Source organism: Cavia porcellus, unplaced genomic scaffold (genome assembly GCF_034190915.1).
Source record: "Cavia porcellus strain 051 isolate PalLab524CR breed Dunkin Hartley unplaced genomic scaffold, mCavPor4.1 scaffold_1, whole genome shotgun sequence".
NCBI lineage: Eukaryota > Metazoa > Chordata > Mammalia > Rodentia > Caviidae > Cavia > Cavia porcellus.
Genome location: NW_026947484.1, coordinates 47,764,500 through 47,785,777, shown reverse-complemented (window position 1 = coordinate 47,785,777; position 21,278 = coordinate 47,764,500). Strand labels below are relative to the sequence as shown.

At 42.1% G+C, this 21,278-nt stretch overlaps 1 protein-coding gene and 1 pseudogene across 9 annotated transcripts in view; both read left to right on the top strand.

The window, feature by feature from the left end:
• Positions 1 to 21,278, top strand: part of Ddhd1 (DDHD domain containing 1) — a 75,935-nt gene that overhangs the window by 44,802 nt on the left and 9,855 nt on the right. For all 9 annotated transcript variants that reach the window (XM_063247843.1, XM_013154679.3, XM_063247860.1 and 6 more), the window contains 4 exons: positions 9,547 to 9,809; positions 11,254 to 11,329; positions 18,652 to 18,801; positions 20,641 to 20,893. In XM_063247843.1, the coding sequence (XP_063103913.1) occupies positions 9,547 to 9,809; positions 11,254 to 11,329; positions 18,652 to 18,801; positions 20,641 to 20,893 (742 nt within the window). The remainder of the gene's footprint in view (positions 1 to 9,546; positions 9,810 to 11,253; positions 11,330 to 18,651; positions 18,802 to 20,640; positions 20,894 to 21,278) is intronic.
• Positions 3 to 7,407, top strand: LOC106028091 (large ribosomal subunit protein uL10-like; annotated as a pseudogene).

Sequence of the window (21,278 nt, the reverse complement as noted above, 5' to 3'; positions counted from 1 at the left end):
GTATCATGATTATCTTGTTGCTGAAAGATATGTTTTATAGCATGTAAATTCCTTGAACTTTCACATTTTATGTTCTTTTTAAAAAGCAGGTGAGAAGCTACAGGACTCTGCTAATGTATAGAAGTAGCCAGTGTTTAATAGTGAATTTGGTTAGGTGATCTCATGAGTGGGGTATTGGTTAGAAAATAGTTTTTAAAAAAATACCAGTTTTTTGGGCCTGGGATTTAGCTCAGTGGTGTAAGCGCCTGCCTAGCAAGCGCAAAACTGTGAGTTCAATCCCTGGTACCAAAAATAAAATTAAAATACCAATTTTTATAAATTGCATTAATTGCATCCCTGACTTTGTTGTTCTCGCAAGAGTTTTAGCCACTTAGAATTTTCCTTCATATCATTGTGTGTAACAATCTGTGTTGCCTGGCTTCTGTTGGTCACATTGCAGGTGAATCACTTGGAGAACAAGGAAGAGGGTGCAGGGTGAAGGTGCACTCTACAGGGTGGGAGGCTCTCCCAAGAGGTGTCTGCATTTTGTTAGAAAGAGTTGAAAGATGTTTAGGGGGCTCGTTTGTTGACTGCCTAACATGTGTCAGCTTGCCCGGTGCTCGTCAGAACCCTGTGAAATGTCCTGTCTTAACGCGTGAGAGCCCTGATGGCAGGGTGGGCAGGGACCTGCCACAGGGCTTACCAGGGCCCGTGCTCTCCACACAGCTGCTCCCGTGTCACAGCACGGCAACCCTGGGGCCAGCACCGTACGTCCTTAGGCCTGTGTTTAATCAGTGAGCGCCCACTCTGCCACGTGCTGGCTGCCTTCGGGCCGCCTCACTGTACACTGCTCCCCTCCATTAGGGGAGTGGCGGGGAGAAGTCGTAGAGGTGGACAGAAGTAAAACCAGATGCTGTGATAAAATTCCTTCAGGAGGACTCAGGTAAGGTCTGACTGTACAGACCCAGATCAGCTAGTAAAAGGTGCTGTGAAGTAAGGAAAGTATTTACATGTTTATTTAAGAACACTTTATTATGTATAAGAGACTAGTAAGCCAGAGTCGCCACCCTCAAAAATGTTTAAAACAGTGCATTACAGTGCATACACACACATTCATGAACTGTGCCAGAGGAAAAAAGTTCCTGGAAATATTCAAAATTGTTCTTAACCCCTTGAAAAAAATATTTTAGGCTCATTGTTATAATACTTAAGATAAATTTACATTTGTATTAAATCTTAATCATAATTCTATTTTTTTCTAAAAGCATGCAATAGGAATTGTTTAATGCAAATTCTATACAGACCATAGGCACAGACTGCTTGATTCCAGGCCCCATGTAACAATACTTTCTGTGACTTCTGCATCTGCAGAATGGGTAGTGTGGATTCTAACAGTAACTATCTCGTAGCAGGGTCTCATAAGGATTAACTGAGACATTGCTTCCATTAACATGCAGCAGACAGCAGTTGTCTTTAGGAACTTCTCTGACAGTTCCTACAATGTCAGGTTGCTATAGCTGCTGCATCCCAAGCAGAATCTCCAGGGGAGAAGCAGACCAGCTGCTGTCTGCAGACGCCCCACTTTCATAGAAGAAGGGAGTGTTTGATGTTTCTGTGGGAGTTTTCTTTTATCAGTATTTTTAATCTAAAAGTATTTCTGACTTCAGAAAACTTAGACTGGAATGGACCCTGGCGATAGAACTTCAGATAGATGCTTTCAAGATTATACAAAAGTCATAGATTTTTTTGAAATGCAGTTGTCCAGAGAGGGAATGTAGGGTGTTGAGATAAAAGGGACCCAGCCAGATCTCTGAGGGAGGGGTATCGGGCCGTGTGCAGGCAGGGGGAGAAGGACACAGGAAAAAAGGGAGGGAGGTAAGAAGATCACCAGCCGAGCAAGAGAAGGGATCGCACCCATTTTCAGAGAAGGCAGGCAGGGGAAGAGAGGCCATTCCTTGCAGAGACTGAGAGTAAGAGCAGGAGCTGCCCAGCGCTCCGGAAGCTGGGTGCTGGCAATCGCAAGGGAGCAGGAGCAGAGTCCAGGCTGGCCTGTGGTGTGCAGATGAGGACCGCAGGAGGAGCCGCTGTTTGAGAGGCGACTGTGGTACAAGGTGGACAGGGTAGAGGTCATAAGTTATTTGACTGTCTATGGCTAGAGCATCAAAGTTTCAGTTAAATTTTTTTTTTTTTGTCTTTTTCGTTTTTATTGGTACCAGGGATCAAACTCACGACTGCCTGCTTGCAAGGCAGGCGCTTATGCTGCTGAGCTAAATCCCCAGCCCCTCCAATTAAAATTTTGACCAGAGTTGTTTCCTTGAATCAAAATTTGACCCCAGGACCCAGAAAGGACCTTGGCAAGGAGAAAATTTGGAAACATTTGCTGCTACAGTGAGAGCCTCTGCAAATTACCTGTCAAAGACAGTGCTTTTCAGTTTCAGCATCAAAATAGCAAAGCTCAAACATTCCTTTGACCTACTTGAAAAACGAAGAATTACTTTCCAAAAGGTCAGAAAATTGTTCAGCCCACTTCGGGCAAAAAATACAGTCCTTCTTTGTTCCCTGGGGTCTGTGCTGTTCTCAGTAAACCCTTTCTGCACAGCTCCTCATTGTCGGTGGGTATGTCTTCACCCTGTTTCTAGACCAAAAAAAAAAAAAAAAAAACCCACAAAGAATTTAAAGGGGCTGAGGATTTAGCTCAGCGGCATAAGCGCCTGCCTTGCAAGCAGGCAGTCGTGAGTTCGATCCCTGGTACCGATAAAAAGGAAAAAGACCAAAAAAAAAAAAAAAAACACCCTGTTTCTGATGAGACTGAGGACTTTGTCCAATTCAAAGTTTATATATTAGGCTGTGGATTAATTTCAAGTGTTGTATATAGTACTACCAAAATGTGCTAATAATTCAAAACTTCAGTCAGCAAAAAAAAAAAAAATTATATGAGCTATTGACTTTATTCCTTCTCAAACTGGGATTTTGCCAGACATGGTAGCGCGTTCCTATGGTCTCAGCACTCTGAGAGACTGAGGTGGGAGGATCCCAAGTTTGAACCCAGCCTGGGTTACTTAGTGACTTAGCAAGACCCTGTCCCAATATGAGAACTTTTTTTAAAAAGCTCAGTAGGCTTTTTCCAGGCATCCCAGTGAGTGACATCATCTTCAAACCTTTCGTGGCAATCTCTGACGCACCACATGATGACCAGGGAAGACCAGGTGACCTGGAAATCCAAGTCCTTTCTTCAGATCACATCCAAAAATGCTGATTGTGGGAGCCGATAGTGTGGGCTCCAGACAGAGCAGCCGATCCACGTGTCCCTGCAAGGGAGGCTGTGGTGCTGACGGGCAAGGACACCGTGATGCACAGGGCCACCCGAGGGCATTTGGAGAGCAGCCCAGCTCTGGGGAAGCTGTTGCATCATATCCAGGAGAAGATGGGCTCTGTGTTCACCAAGGAGGCCCTCCCTGAGATTGGGGATACACTGCAGGCCAACAAGGTACCAGCTGCTACCTGTGCTGGTGCCATTGCACCATGCAAAGTCACCGTGCCACCCCAAATACTGGTCCGGGGCCTGAGAGGACCTCCTTCCTGGCTCTGGGTATCACCACCAAAATCTCAGGGGCACCATTGAAATCCTGAATGATAACACAGCTGATTAAGACTAGAGACAAAGTGGGAGCCAGCAAGACCACCCTCCTGGACATAATGAATATCTCCCCTTTGTCCTTTGGCCTGGTCATTCAGCAGGTGTTTGACAGCTGCAAACCCTGAAGTGCTTGCTTGACACTGCAGAGGAAACTGCTTTCTCGCTTCTGGAGGGTGTCTGCAATGTGGCTACTGTTTGTAGATAGTTACACAACTGTCACATCAGTGCCCCCTTCTATCATCAAAGAGTACAAGCGGGTCCTGGCTTTGTCTGTGGAGACTGATCATACTTTCCCACTTGCTGAAAAGATCAAGGCCTTCCTGGCTGATCCATCAGCATTTGTGGCTACTGCCGCGTCACTGCAGCCACCACTGCTGCTCCTGCCTCTGCAGCCACCCCCAGTCAAGGTTAAAACAAGGAAGAGTCAGAGGACTCAGATGAGGATATGGGATTTGGTCTCCATGAGTGATCACCAAAAGGCAAAGCACTCAGCCTGCCTGATTGGCAAAGCAAGGAGAAAAGGCATAATTCTGTGAGAGAGAGAGAGAAAGAGAGAGAGAGCTCAATAGTAACTCAGTATAAAAGCCCTAAGTTTAGTCCCTAGTGCCGCAAAATAAATACATTCAGTTGGGTTTTCCTTATTAAAAGCATAGATGATTGATGTTCCACAGAATGAATAAAACTTTCCAGCAGAGCTGCTCTGCACTGCTCAAATAAATCCACTTCTAATTTTGTTTATTCAGAGCCATCCATTGGTATCGTTCAGCACAACTTTTACCTATTGTCAGAAATCTGGTTGGTTGGTTACCATAGAAACTTTCTCTCCTGGTTGCTATTTTATTGGAGTTTTCTCTGTCCCTTCTATGCCAGTATTTTGCAAAGTTTGCACTGATCTGATTTGCAGCAGTGAGAAACAAAAGGGGAAGAAAGGCATGGCAAGTTCTGCCATACCTCCTTGCTTTGTGTTCTACTGTAAGTGTGTCTCACACGAACCTTTCAGCACTCCAGAATGTATATTTTATTTAGCTGCCCCCTGAGATCCAGATGTTGCTGTCCCATAAGCACTTCAAACCATGCCATCATCTCTGCCAGCCTGTAGAAGTCACGTAGCATAGGTGCAGAGGAAAGGCACTCCTGCTGGGATTCTGTGAACTGTTGGTCAGAGGACGGTTTGAGACCAGGAAGATGCAGTAAAAGCAGAAGTGAAGAAATACTGTAACCACACGGAAGAAGTAGTATACTCTCCACAGCCCACAGAATTAGTCTAGGTTTGAAATAAAGAACACGGTAACCTCCTGGGCAGCTAGAAGTGAGCGATGACTTCAGTATATTCTGTACTTGTTTTGCTGCTACTTCATGTCCCCAAATGTGAGAGAAGCTACTGGAGAACTGTTATTCTGGACCTGATTCTAACCCAGAAGGAAGGCCTGTAATTGTTATAAAGAATTTATTGGAACTTTCAATATGTACTTATAAGAATAATAAAATAATGGGTTATAAATCATTTAAAAATATTGTATACATATCAATTATAAACAGAGACGTAAATGAGAGAAGTGAGGTCCTTTACTTACACTAGAGTGCTGATGACTACTGAAAGCATGTTGGGGTTGGAAAACCATTTTACAGCCATCCTTGGAGGATCATGTAAGAGAAGACAGCATGACTTACCAGTGCATACTGCATTACTGAGGAGCAGGCTCTTTGGATGATCTTAAAATGTGTCCCTGCAGATTGTTCATTAGTTTAAGAAAGAGAAACAGTAATTGTACACAGGAGAAACCCGGCTATCCTTGTCCTGGGTGTCCCTAAGGAACAGATGGACATTATGAGCTTCCTGACAACAATACCTGGAGGAGGACCCGGCATCGCTCGTGCAGTGTTCTCATTGTGAGGGAACATCAGGAAAGCACGGGATGAGGACTCAGGGTCAGAAAGTAAGAATGGAACTGTGTTCACATCAGAGAAAAAAATGGCTATGGGAAACATTCCAGATTAAAAAGGGTAAAGAGAATCAGTGTCCATCCCAGGCCGAAAGCTGTAGTGAGCTGGTGAGAGAAACTAAAAGGAGACCAATAAAGCTGGAATGCAGATGGCAGATTAAGTTAATTGGTGTAAATTTCAGAAGCTGGTAACTCTCCTGTGATCACTCCTGGTTCTAGGAAATGTACAGTGCTGTAGTCGGGGGTAACACAGCCTCGAGTGGGTTCCCACACCGCTGAGGGTGTGTCAGAAACCGAGAGAACAGATGACAAGGGCAGATGGGTAAAAACGAACAATGAGTGGATCTCAATAAAGAAAACGTGTCATCTTCACACTGTCTTTATTCTGTGACATTTTATGAGTTTGGAATTATTTTGAAATGAAAAGGAAGCAGGAGAAAGTGGTTCTCTGGTTTTCTCCCCTGGAGATTCTAAGTGAGTGGGGCCCTCGGGGAAGCTCGGCCTGTGGGTGCAAAAGGGCACAGAGTAAGAGGCTGACAAACGATTCTCATTCTTAAAAACTAAAAATGGATCGTGCAGATGAAAGTCCACTAAACGTGAGGTTAGCATGAGCCAGTGCCCTAGAGAAAAGTATGTGTTTCCTTGGATACTGGTGCTTAGGACTAAGTCCTGCCTGGCTGGTGAACCAGCCAGGTTTGGTGTGTTTCATACACATTTGGAAAAAGCCAATTTTTCCACTCAAAAGTATAATAAGGATCAGTGAGTATGAAATACAAAGGGAAGCTAGGCATGGTGGTGCACACCTGTAATCCTACCATTCAGGAGGCCAACATGGGCTATATAGTGAGTTCAGGGACAGTCTGAACTACAAGATGAGACCCAAAATACAGGAAGGAACATAGTATGTTTCCTGTAGTGAATTTTGTAGAAACAGAGCTGCTTTAGAAGTAGATGGACGTGGACACTGACTTTAGAATGACTCCAGCAAGGGAGGTAGCTCAGCTGGTAGAGCCCTTGCTTAGCACGCGTGAGGCCCTGAGTTCAAAATAAAATGAGATAACTCGCTGAGGATGAAGATGCTGCGCTGCCACAAACGAGGGATGCTCGAAAGGACTTCGCCTTCACAGAAGTTCAGTTAGATCATCTGTGTGCGCCCTTTTAACCCTAAGATTGAGATGCTTGTGCGAAGACCCCTCACTAGTGATTGGTCGATAATCACAGAAAAGCCATGGTTAGGGCGTAAGTTTGTGAATCAAACACTTTTGAGAACCAGGAAAAAGGCAACCAAAACCAAACCAAACCGTAATTCTAGAGTGTCAGAAAATCATCAGACCCTTTGGCCTTTACGTTAGCCATAAATAAAGTAACACAAGAAATTGAGAGCTATACGTCTAAACTCTCTTTTCAAAGACTTTTAAAGATGAAGAATGGCAGAGAAATAATTATTGGCCATAACTGCCATGACCATACTTGTCTTTGTTATTTGACTCATGTATATTAGCTAAACTACTATTTCTCATTAAAATTTCCTGAAGCAAGACGTAGGAGACCGGATTATATCCCTCAGCAGTATTTGTGTTTGGGCTCCCTCTTGAAACTGCTGGGCTTTTTGTCTCCCTTTGATTGACTTCTTCATACGTTTTAGCTCATGAGTGGCAGTTATAAGAACTAGAAACTACTTTAAATTCTTGAATAGTTATTCTGTATCCCCCGGGTAAAACACTCAGTGATCTGATTAGATAATGCGGAGCTAAGAAAGGTCACAGAGTTATGGCTCACATGTCCCACATGAGTGTACTTGGGACCCTCGCTAAGAGGCTGTAATTGGATTAGAAAGGAGCAGGAAAAGGAGAGAAAATTCCCAGAGCAAGCTTTTTGCATACAGCACAGAAGCAGATTTCTCATTTTGCTGTTGAGTGGCTGAGTTGTGGAGCGGTTAGAGAGATGTGCAGAGCCATGACTTAAAAAAAAAAAAATTTAAACCTTGCAGCTTTTAAAGTCATAAACATGCTGCTGTTCATGTAAGCTACAGGCAGACATAACAGAATACTGCCCCATCAAGGTACATTCTAATAAGCAGATAGAACAGCCATTTCTAGTGTGTTAAAGCAGGTGAGGTCATGAGCTCTTTAGAAATTCTCAATGCTCCATGGGGAGATATTTCATTGTCTTATCTGTTATCCCATGTGAGTGATTGCCAGATTAATGAAGTCTGCGTTACAGTAAGGATATTTTTAGTTTGAATACAGAATAGGTTGATTCAATAATTACTTTTTTTTATTTTTAAATTTTAATTTGAAGGTTGATATGTAAAAATATAAAGGTTTAGGAACTTTGTGTCAAAGTACTAAAGTATACACTTCTTAGTGCTCCTAGATTTGCGTAATACAAATCTTAAAAGCAAGGCTTTCCAAGGTGAAAACTGTGGGGCTGAGGGGTAAAGCTGGAGCGCACACAGCCCTGGGCTCTAGCCCCAGCACAGCGCATGCGTGCTCACACCCCCCCCCCCCCCGCAACCATAAACTTCCTTCTAAACAGATTATTTTGTATATGTATTTTTTTCAGCCCCTCCTTCCTATGAATTGCACATGAGGAAAATTATACCATGATAAGGATCATTGGTATTCATGCCAACCACATCCAAAGCATTACATCATAGCTTCTTTTGAGGAGAGCCTGTAGTTTTGTGTCACACCACATACTTCTTAAATTATATTTACTACAGTGTGACTACCCCAAGTCTTCAGAAGTTTGTACACACATTTGACACTAAATTCGTAGCTGCTAAATTGTCCCAAGGCTAGCAGCATCTGCGTTTTCTAGAATCATCACAAATGTAAATACGAATTTCCAGGTCCTGTGTCAGAACTTCTGAGATAGGAGCTCTGCAGTGGAGCCCCGTAACTGTGTATTACAAGCCCTGCAGTGATGCTGATGCACACTGAAAACTGGAGAATCATTGCACTAGAAGCACAGAATTCCTTTTCTTTTCCTGAGGGGAAAAATAAAATGTCCAATAAAGGTAAACTTCACATATTCCTCCTTACAGAAAGGGCACCTTATCCTGACACATGCCACCAGTTTATTGTCTCTTTCTGCCTTGGCTGAGCGTATCTCACCAGATGTGGCACATGGCTTCAGTGGCTTTGCCCTGACCCTCGGTTTTGCATTGTAGAGCTCTGGAGTGGCTTCCAACTTAGGTCAGCAGGTCAAGAACTCTGAGTGAGAGTTGAGGGGGGCTTGTAGTGTAATCACAAGATCCAAGGTAGAAACAGTGTATGACCCTTGTGTGTCAGAGGAGCAGCTGGCATGTTCAGAATGAGTGATAAGAGAAACTGAGTTATCTGGCAGATTTATAACCAATTAGAAGTAACAGTAGGAAAAAAAGAAAAGAAGATATCTTAAAATTCAGGCAGGATCCCAGTACAGGTAGTACATAAATGTCTGCTTTTTCTTCGGTCATACATGTCTTACATAACTGTACCTATGTATGTTAGTGTCCCTGTTATAAACTCAGAAACTTTCTAAATTTTACTATAAATAAAAACTACATGGGGACCGGAGATTTAGCTCAGTGGCATAAACGCCTGCCTGCCAAGTGCTAGATCGTGAGTTTAATCCCCAGTACCAAAAAAAGAGAAAAACTGCAAGGTGCAAACATTTAATATTGCCTACGCAATGAAATTTCACCGAGTCTTTAGAGAAGTTTCTGAACTTTTTGAGGAAGCTTTTCCTTGATCTTTAGAACTGGTGGCTCATAGCTGCCTGAAGGGCTGTGAAAGGAACCACGGGGTAACGTCCACCTACACATTCTGTGTGACAGTGGGGATTGTGACCCTGTGTATGCCTTCATCCCTGAATTAATCCTAATAACCTAGGTATAGTTGGTCGGTAATGTTCATTTCTTTTTAATACATTTTGAGTTGAGAAGTGAAGTTTGCAGTGCTCAGTGATAACTCTAATATAATATTTTCTTATTTCAAACAGCTAGTTAAAGGCCTTCAGCAAGAGCTGAATCGATTGTATTCCCTTTTCTGTTCTCGGAATCCAGACTTCGAAGAAAAAGGGGGTAAAGTCTCAATAGTGTCCCACTCGTTGGGATGTGTAATCACTTATGACATAATGACGGGCTGGAATCCAGTTCGGCTGTACGAGCAGCTGCTGCAGAAGGAAGAAGAGCTGCCCGATGAGCGGTGGATGAGCTACGAAGAGCGGCATCTTCTGGATGAGCTCTGTGTCACAAAGCAGCGGTGAGAACCAAGTATCTTAGTGGAGTTTCTAGACCCACTGGGACAGAGCTGATACATTGTTGGGGATAAAGAGATTGCTTGTGACATGCCTAAGCAAGCAGGAGACTGTTAATTTCCATGCTAATTAGATTCATTTTCCTGTAACATAACATAGTTTTGTTATCTTCGTTTTCCTCTGTCTTTTCTTACTGCTTGTTAGGAGTAAAATCTAAAACTTAACTACAGGCAGAACCAATGCACAGAACCCTTATTGAAAATGTTTGCCAGTTTGTATTCATTTGTTGTTTTACTGATCTCTAAAGGAGATACTCTAAACTTTTAAAGACAGGGTCTACTTTACCGCCCAGGCTGTCTTCAAAATCCTGGACTCAAGTGATTCTGTCTCAGCCTCCTGAGTAGCACAGAGTACAGGCGTGCACCACCCATCTTTTAAAATGTTTGTTTTCCTTGACAAATGAATTGCTTACATATTAGAAAAGCAAGTATATATGTTATATAATTATAAACCAATTTTGTAATTATTTCGTTTGTGACCTTCCTGATATACTGTTAACTCTTTGCTACACTTGTGTCTTCATCCATAGTTGCCTGTACCCTCTTCATCCTCTTACCAACGCAAGTCTATTTGATCAGTTCTGAAAAAATAGACACTTATCTTGATAGTTTGGCAGTATAAAAATAGCTAAGTTAATTGACTGGAGTTTTTACTCAAAAGTCTTGGTTATTCTTAAAAAGTTGTCGAAGGTTTCATTTAGGAACTCAATATCATAGACTAGACTCATAAATATTGTAATAGCAAAATAATTGATAGTTTTGAAAGAAATTGTCACATTTGGCACTTAGGATGTATAAACCCCATAAAACTTTGCTTTAAAAAAGCTTAGCAAATGAGCTGTAACTTTTGTGGGGTACTTAGTTCCATCATTTATTAAATATAAGCAGAACATTGTATTCTCAGGTTCGTCAGCATAGAGGGAATGAACTGGCTTGTCATGAGTAGATAACAGAAAGATTAAAGACGGTCAAGAGGCACTGAAAGGAAAATATCTCTAAAATTTGTATGCATGGAAAAGAAAAGCACATTTTTCAAAAAGAGAATGGACAAGATAGTATTAACCATTTAATGTGGTTTTTAAAAACATGTGTTTGTGAATGCCCAGTGTTTTACTGAAAAAGAAAGCTGGGCTGGGCATCTCAGCAGGAAAGCATTTGCCTCCCACTTCAGGGCCCTGGCTTCCATGCTCAGCACTGAGAAACTGTCTTAGCAGGTGCCGAGAAGTGTCTTCACTCACTGTTTTGTGAGCTGTTGTAGCTGTGTTGTACAGCAAGTGCATTTACTAGTATAAGCAATTGGTAGTGGGTTATGATCTTTTTTTATAAGCATAAGGATTAATAGAATGCTGATTTATAACGTGACTATAAATAACCTCCTACCTCTTCCTAGGCTGAGGGAAATAGAAGAACAGCTGCATGGGTTGAAGGCATCATCCGTGACACAAACCCCTGCCTTAAAATTTAAGGTAAGGAACAGTGATCGGTCTGCATTATTTAAGCAGTTAAATGTTTATGGTGCACATGCAGGCTTAATTGTGAGCAGGTGTTGAATCCACCCTGTGTTTGGACATAGTTGTTTCCTATGTTTGTAGAAGATAGTCCCCACCCTTCGGAACACAGAACACAGTGTCCTTAGTGTATTCACAATGATACATGCATGGGAGAGAAGCAGGTTTTAATTTTCCCAGGAAAATTTACACTTTGCAAAGCAAAAGGATGAGAAAATGTTTTTCTGTGTAAAAGAAAGAATATAAATAAAAGTATACAGGTGCGGTGGTGCACACCTGTCATCCTGGCACTCAGGAGACTGAGGAGTCCAAAGCAAGACCCTGTCTCAAAAAAATTTTAAAAATAAAGGTATGCAGGAGATGTAACTATAGTACCTCAGGAAGCACCCAATAGTTTGGAGGAGTGGTAAGAAAAGTAGAGACAAGGGGCTGGGGATTTAGCTCAGCGGCAAAAGTGCCTGCCTTGCAAGCAGGCAGTCGTGAGTTCGATTCCCGGTACCAATAAAAAGGAAAAAGGAAAAAAAAGAAAAGTAGAGACAAATTTGGGATGTGCTTAATATTTAGAATTAATAAACTTTAGTGACCATCTAGTTGACCAGAAGTGAGAAAGTAATAGTGGAAGGAAATCAGCAATGATTTCAGAGATTTAAAAACAAACTACATTTCAGTCCTTGAAAATGTATGAAAAAAACTCAGGACAGATTGACAGGGTTAGTTTGACAAATTTTCAAGACTCGGCAATAAGGAAATTCCACCTGAGATGAATGGCAGGGTGTATTTCAGAGTTTTTGAGCGTCGGAATCATCTGTTGAGAGCGATGATACGGGGGAGAGACAAAGTTGCAGAGAGCTGTGGACATTGACTGGACTGTTGGAAAGGGCGCACCCTGCAGCTGGGTAGCAGATTGCTTTTGTGCGGTAACAGACAGAAGGCATCCTCGGTTTTCTAATGCCCATTTCCTGCATGTGTGTGTGTGCTTGTATCTGGTGCACTGCATGACTGCTCCTTGAAATGTGTTTCTCAGATCACATGAACTTAACATACAGGCTACGATGTGGAATGATACATAAAAAGTTTTTTAAACTGAATACTTTTATTAACCCTATGATTTACAAAGTCATTACTAACATTTCTTATTTAAAAACTATCATAGCAAGTCTTGGAGTTATCCCAGTCTAGAATTTGTTTCACCTGTACCGTCTATGTATCTAATTAATGCTAAGTGTATATAACTAATCTGGCAGGAAGAGCAAACTCTTACGCTCTGGGTTTTTTAACTGGAGAGTTGAATATGTCAGATTGTCAGGATACAATACCATATTACTAAAATGTAAGCACTATCATTGTAAATCTTCAATACAGTCACCAATAGTCTAATGGGGTTTTTAAGTATTGTTCTATTAGAAGAAAAGTAAATCTCAAAAAGATTTTTGAAAGAATACCTAATGACTCGTCAAATTACATTCAAGACTTCAGGATTCCAAAGGGAACAAGTATTTCTGTGCCCATAGCTCGCAGTTGGATTTACTTTCAGAAATTGATAGTTTGTCACAGTTGACTACTGAACTTTAAAAAAGAAGAATATTGGCAAGCATCAGTATAGAGAATGAGAAACTTTTCCTCTGATCAGGAGACTTTGCCCCCTGCTAGCTATGCAGTGTAGCACTGGCCGAATCCTTTATCAAGTGTGAGTTCATCCTTTTACTTCTCTCTGAACTTAGACTGAGCTCTTAAAATTCTCTGCCGGCTGTAAATATTGCCAGAGCAGTCATTGCCCTTATCTGAGAGAATAACTCTTTAGTCTATCAAACTGGGTTTTCATCATAAACAAAAGTTGTTTGTTCTGTGGCAAACATTTAGGAGGTGCCTGACCAAGGCATCAGCAGTCTGCTCGGTAGAGTGTGCGGGTGAGTGCACCTACATCGCTTTGTCCCTCTCTTGTTTTCTCTGTCTTTTGGACTTTCTTTCAATTTCTAGAAGGAATTACCTTATTCCTTTCAAATATTGGTGTTATCGTGGGTTTTTTTGTTGTGGTTTTTGTTTTTTGTTTTTTGTTTTTTTGTTTTTGTCTTTTTTCATTTGTATCGGTACTGGGGATCGAACTCATGACTGCCTGCTTACAAGGCAGGTGCTTATGCCGCTGAGCTAAATCCCCAGCCCCTGGTGTTATCGTTTTCTGTCCCTATTGTTTAAAATGCTTTTGTGGGGGCTCAGTGGTACGGCACTTGCCTAGCATGCATGAGGTCCTGGGTTCAATCCCCAGTACCACAAAAATGTAAAATGTTTTTTCTTTTACGTTTGTTATTTATACACATTAATTTTCCTCAGCCTACAAGCATGCTGAAATCACCCAGTCATTAAATATTTTTCCTCAAACCTTTGATATAAAAGTATCAATTCAAAGTATGTTTCATTCATGCATATTTTTTAATTCTGAAAAGAAAAATCAGCCGAGATTCCTGAGAACATGGCGGACAGACAACAGCAACTGCTGAACGCTCTCTAAAGGCTCGGCTCAGAGGCCAGGAATGATGCGGACTAAGGAGATACGAACCAGTAGAGATATGCTCTGCTGACTCAGGAACGAACTGGGCTGAGAGAATCCAACTTGGAATACAGCCCTGGCGCTAAAATAGGAACAGAAAAATCTCGGTGTGGAGACTCGACTCCGCGCCATCGGAAACCGCGGTTTGGATTTCCCGCCGCGCGGCGGCCGGCCACCTCCACAGCGGCTCGGCAAGGAGAGACACGACCCCCGAGCTCTGGGAACGGGCGTCTGGGAACGGTCTCGGAAACGCGACGGGCAGGAAGGAAGGCTGACTGGTGGCGAGGTGAGCGAGGAACTGACTCCCTACCGCAGTCTGACTCCAGCGGAGGATTTTCTGGGCGCGGGCAGTCCTGTAAGAGCAGGGCGCGGCGGCAACTGCAGCCGCGCATTTCCCTCTCGGACGGGATTGGTGAAAGGTGCCTGGCCGGAGGGACGCTGCTCGCGGACTCCCTAGGCTGGCCTAGCCCAGATCCCAGAGCCTGACTGTGGCCCGGAGGAGCCACCGACTTCCGCGTAGGCTGCTTCCTCCGCAACTCTCTGGGGCGCAGCGGTGAGCGGGAACAACTAGCCAGCGCAATTCGATCAAGCTGTAGCTGACAGGCAGGGAAGCCGGGCCTCCTGTGTAAGATTACATTTTATAAGGAACAGAAAATATGGGGAAGGGAAGCAACAAAAAAGGCTCCTCGACCCCCAATCCTGAGAATCAGGCAATAGTGGACACTGTACCAATATACATTAAGCGCCATTTAGAGAGCCTCATAGACCAATTCAGGAATGAAGTTATCAATGACCTGAAGCTAGAAGTATGCAGAATAGTTAGAGAAATGCTAAGCACCACCCAGGAAAAAGCAGATGGTGGAGTGGAAGAACAGAAAAAGAGGGGAGAATTGCTTGATGGAGAAAACAGAGAAAGCATTGAGTATGTGAAGCAGGTGCAAAGGGACTATCAAGAAATCAAGAAATATACCCAAGACTGGCATAACAGCTTGAAAGAAACTAAGGACAGACTATCTGAATTGGAGGGCAGACTTGAAACATGGGAGAATGAAATGAAAAACTTCTTAAAAATAACAAAGAAACACACAGCAATAATACAAAGACAAGAAGATGATAAGAGGAGCCATAACTTAAGGATTAAGAACATAAAAGAAGAAGTAGGGACACAAACAAGTGAACTACAAAAGCTACTCACAGAAATAATCCAGGAGAATTTTCCTAATTTAGCAAAAGGTAAAGATACTCAAATGTATGAGGCATACAGGACCCCAGCTACCTACAACCCTAACAGAGAAACACCCAGGCATATAATAATAAAAATTCCAGAAATTCAATACAAGAACAGAATATTAAAAGCTGTAAGAGACAAGAAACAGATCACTTACAAGGGAAGACCCATCAAAATTACAGCAGATTTCTCTTCACAAACCATCAAATCACGAAGAGCATGGGGAGAAATAATTCAAGCTTTGAAAGATAATAATCTACAGCCAAGATTGAGATATCCTGCACAACTGTCCCTGGAAATTGATGGAAAAACGAGGTGCTTCCAAGATAAAGAGGAACTGGGGGAATTTGCAACCACCAATCCAACCCTACAGAAAGTATTGCAGGATATTCTAAAAAAAGAAAAATACAAAGAACCCAGAAATAGGGGCGGGGAGGCCACAACGAATAGAGCAGAGAACAAAACGAAGAAGACAAACTGACAGCTACTGACAGAAAAAGAGCTCAACAGAAATGAGACAGAGAAGATTGGATGATAGGAACAGCTTTTTTTGGAGAAAATGACATCTTAATAGGTAATGCTGATTTAGTACCATCTTGTTTTGAGGTCTCATCTAGCTTTTGTTCTTCTGTCTCCAATGGTCTAAACAGGTTGTATCTTATTGGATTTTACTATGTACGATAATATAAGAAAAAACCTTTTAAAGACAAGGAGATTATACAGAGACCATTGTTCATTTTCTGTTGGTCGATTCTAAATGCTCTGTAATGCTGTTATTCTCTTAAATGGATATACATTGTTTTGATATACTTAATGCTACAGTGTATGAAGTTGTACTCAAGGACTTCAGGGAGGGAGTCAATATGGTAACTATTTTTGGGTCAGGATTAGCTGGTGGTGAAACACTGTTCTGCTTAAATGGTTATGTTTTGATCTGCCCTGTTTCGCTGTTATGCCCTTTTTTTTCTCAATCTCCACTCCATTATTTACTTTTTTATTTTTACCCATTTAATTACAGGGAAAAATATAGCAGGATATAATATAGTAACCCACTTCGACTTTCTATTATCTCGATTTGAAGCCCTGTATTGCTCTCACCATCTTGTTTTTGACTGAGGTTCCTATATTCTGTTTTGCTGGATAGTATCAGGTTCGAAAGTTTAGGCATCAGCTGAGAAGATAATGAGATTCATTACAACGCCCATTCTCATTAACTTTTATCTACTTTTGAAGACCTACAATGTCTCCAATGTTTTGGTTTTGTCGGTTTTATTCTTTACGGTTTTGTTCAATTGTATTACAACTAATGATATAGGCAATTCTATTAGAAATAGCGGGAGGCATTAGGGTAACCATTGTTGATCACCTTGTATTATGTTTTTATATTATCTATTATGTCCACCCTTTTGACTTGACCGATTCTGTTCTATTATGTCACATTTGGTTTTACTCTCTTCCAAAAAAGCAACAAGAACCGTGGGAGCAATGAAACCCAAAATGTGTAATAGTCACTGTACAAAAGAGAGGAAAAGAAAGTGCTCTAAACTATATAACTGCATGTATATTTAAAAGTATAAGATAGAAAATGATATCACAGAGTTTTATTGGATCATTGAACAGAACTGTTTGCAGTATCATTGGTGGAATGTCCACTCTACAAGCTTTAATTTTGTGACTTGAACAATTATTTCTAAGATGGCAATATGTAATCCATTAACTAGTGATTTCCTACTGCGCATTTTTTTATTCTGTAAATCTGTATAACTTGTACCCCTTCACTGTTTTTTTTTTCTTTCTTTTCTTTTCTCCTTAAATAAAAATTTAAAAAAAAAAAATAAATATAAAAAAAAAAAAAGAAAAATCAGCCTAGAGCTTCTGCGGAGAAGGATTAAGGGCGTGTGGAATGAGCAGTAGGAACACTGCCACAGTTTGCCAGTGCCTGGTGATGAGGTGAGGTGCAGGGCATCAGAGCCACCAGGACCAAGAGGAAGGGCGAAGTACGGGTCTCGTGGGACAGAGGAGCCAGGTGGAGTGGCACAGGCTTACAATCCCAGCCCTTCTGGAGGCTGAGATGAGGATTACAAGTTTGCAACCAGCCTGGGAAACTTAGTTAAAACTTTGTCTCCAAATAAAGAATCTTTAAGGACCGGGTATGTAGCTCAGCAGTGGAACACTTGCCCAGCATGTGTGAGGTCCTGGATTCAATCCCTAGTACCACATTTTTAAGGAAAGAAAAGAGACAGTCTTTAGAGAGGGGTAGGATAGGTTTAGGAGGAAAAGGTGTCACCTCCTGTGTATATGCACACGATGTTGCCCACCCTTTTCCTTAGTACCCTGACTTCCCTTGGGTTCCACGATGCCGCCTTGTCCTGGGTCTCTTCCTTTGTGCTCCCTCCTGTAGCTGCCTGTCAGCCTCCTAATTTGATATAGCAGTTCCTGTCCTTCAGCAGACAGCCCTCCTCCCGCTCTGCACTTCCTGGCAGGCACGGCTTTCTCAGTTTTAGTGCTGCTTCTGTGGTGGTGTTCCATAGCGTTGGATGGTGGCATACCCCATTCTGTATCTCTTGTCCTAAAATTTCATCTACAGGTAACATTAGTTACAGCTAACCTCACACTTAACTGAGCAGAAAACAGGCGTACAGGTCATGGAACCAGTGTTCTCACGTCAGCCAGATCGCATCTGATCTCTCACCCGTCCTCCTCTACCGTCTCTGTTCAGTCCTGTGGGTTCTACTCTGCACCCTCATATTCTGTTGTTAGAATGGCTGCTCCTGCCCTGGTCGAGATGACCCCTTCTTCAGCTCTTTGCATTCATCCCTGACTCTTCTCAACATGAACAGTCCCGGTCTCCCAGGGCACCCTCCACGGCCACCACATTTAACCTCCTAGTGCAGCTTCCTCCGGGAAGCAAAGTCTCGAAATGGTGTCGTCCCAGCCTACACTCTCCACACACAGTTTTTCCGTCATACTTCCTTCCTTTCTCAAAACCTTCTGGCCCCTGCTTCGGCTCATATGGCTCTGTCCATGTGTCAGTCCATCTTCCCAGCCCAGCGTCCCAGCCTTGGCTGTGGAAATCCTGTTTTGCTTTTCCAGCCCCTGCAAATGCTGCCGCCTCTGCTGAGTGCTGATTCCCTTCCATCTCCCCATAGCGTTGCAAGATCAGGGTGCAGAAGCTCTGCCTTCGTGCTGCTGATTGGTCTCCCTGTCACTGCACCTAGCAAAGCCCCCCACAGTAGCGGCTCAGGAAAGTTAATTCCTGCAGGGGAATCTGTGCACAGTGAATTGCTCTTCCTTCGCTTTCACTTAAATAATCAGATTCCTCCGGCAAGTGCATTATTCTAGAACGCTCTGTGTTGCCATATAATTAACAAATAATAGTTACCATTTAGACTAGAAAGAAATACATGTAGAGACAGTTGTTTGTATTTTACTCTACAACATGTGCCAAAATTGCCTGCAGATAACACCCCATCATCTTTTAAATTTGGGATGGCTTTGTCGTTTTAGGTTGAAAATTTCTTCTGTATGGGATCCCCACTTGCAGTTTTTTTGGCATTGCGTGGCATCCGCCCAGGAAGCACTGGAAGTCAGGACCATATTTTACCTAGAGAGATTTGTAACCGCTTACTAAACATCTTTCATCCTACAGATCCAGTGGTGAGTTACACTGCAGACTCCCCGTCCCCCAGTATTAGATTGTTCCTCAAGAATCCAACAGAAACCTTGCCAGGTACCATTGAACTAACACCAATACCAACACAAGGCCATATGTCTTATTTCCTTGCAGAATGTTATATTTTTAAGACATTTATGTTTTAGTTCATCCAGTATTCATGAAATAATCCTTAGAGATGATCTGTTTGTATTGTAATGTGAGACTTCAATATAAAAATACTATCTGACAATACAAGAGACAGTCTACTGCATGCTCAGACTTTATCCACTTGTGATACCAATAACCAAGTACCCGTAAATCTTAAAAATCCTGCTTTACTTTTTTCCTAAAGCATGCTACATGCTTGATCATTGAAAATATGCAAGTTTTATGTACACACATGAAAAGGTAGTACTGTTTATTTGATTGATCATTGAAAATATGCAAGTTTTATGTACACACATGAAAAGGTAGTACTGTTTATTTTAATCTACTTGAAGTCTAAAATAATTGAATTTTTTCCATTCTCTATTGAATTTGTGATGTAAACAATGTTTTCTAATATCAATCCTCCAGAGATTTTTGTATGCAGGTAATACCAAATAAAAAAAACACAGTCTGGGGTGTAGTTTAGTGGTCAGGTACATGCTTAGCATGTAGGAGGCCCCCGGTTTGCTCCTCAGCACCACCCCCAAAAGTTTCCCTTTACTCCTTTGGGGAACAAGACTAACTATATCTGAATAATAAAACTACTTTAAATACTATTTATTCTCAGAAAATGAGCTTAATTGTGTTAAGTTTTCTGAAAGGTCTTTAATACCAAGTAACCTTAACATGAGAACTTGAATTTTAGAAAACCGCCCAGCCATCATATTTTAAGAAATAAACTTCACCTGGAACTAATGAACAAGAAATAAACTTCAGCTGAAATTACAGCTGAACGCTAACATTAGGCTACCCCAGCCTGGCCAGTCCGCTCTGAGGTGTATGTTACCTACATGATGCGGATAATGCTTCACTGTACAGGATCCCTGGGATTAAGTAAAATATGTGTGAAAACCCCAGCTGACAGTGGGCAGTTCCTCAACTCATGCTCACCTTACCCACTGTCCTATAACTTGGGAATGAACTCGGCTGTAGTTTGGCTTGTGCTAAGCTCCTCTGACTTCTATTAATATTTTTTAGTGTTTTACCCAAAAAGTGATAGGCAGTTTTTACAAACATTACCTGTTCTGTTTCATGTCCTGTAAGGGAGAAAGGTACCTCTTTTCACCTCCTGCTTTATTATCCCCCTTAACATAAAACAGACAGGTTTTTGTTGACTGTCACTTGGTTAATCTGCTTGAAAATGGAGTTTAGGCCAGGTGTGGTGGAGCACTCCACAGGCTGAGGCAGGAAGGATCATCAGGAGTTTGAGGTCAGCCTGGACTGTGTAACCAAGACTGTCTTAAAAATCAAAAAGGAAAGAAGGGAGATTGGGTTTAATAAGATACTATAAAATACTAAAAATTGACCTTACTTACTGTGTTCCAGATTACAGATTAACTTTTACAGCTTCAAGAGGTTGACATAAACCTGTTAAAGGTGATCAGAATATAATAAAAATCAATCTGTTTCTCTGAAGAATAAATTAAGACACAATTGGCCTGAACTTTTTTTAATAAACTCATCAAAGATATATTAATTAGACTAGCCACATATTAATAAGTACAAATACATGTTTCAACTACATATCCATTTTTTTAAAATTCCCTAAATTGCAGTAGAAAAATAATAACCACTTTACTAAAATCCACGCATCAAGCATTAATGTTGTATTTCTTTGAATTTTTTATGTCAAGGCTTACAGATTAGAACCATTAATATTGAAACACTACAGCAACATTTCGCCTGTCCAAATCCACTGGTACAATACTTCAAACCCTCTACCTTACGAACATATGAAGCCAAGCTTTCTGAACCCAGCCAAAGAACCTACCTCAGTGTCCGAGAGTGAAGGCGTCTCAGCCATCCCCAGCCCTGTCACCTCACCGGTCCTGTCCCGCCGGCACTACGGGGAGTCCATCACCAACATCGGCAAGGCCAGCATCCTGGGTAATTTCTCTTGAATGTTCCTTTTCTGTGGACAGAAACATTTTTTGTATGGATATGAAATTTGAGGAACCTGAAAGTACTCTGTAGACCTCCTGGGGTGAGGTAACCCGCAACTGTGTATTTGAGGAGCAAAAGCTGCATTCTCAGATTAGAGCAGATCCTGCGACTTTTAGCTCAGGGGGCCAGCAAAAAGCATTGCTGTGAGCGGCAAGTTCCACATTTCAGTCTTCACCCTCCCACTTACTGGGAAATCGGGAGCAAGTCCTGGGGTTTCCGTGCCCACCCCCTCCTCTGTGGAACCAGTGTCCTCCTGTGCAGAGCATCATGGCACCAGTTCTCGACCTGGCCAGTGTCTTGCAAACTGTGTGCTTCCTGAGGCCACAGA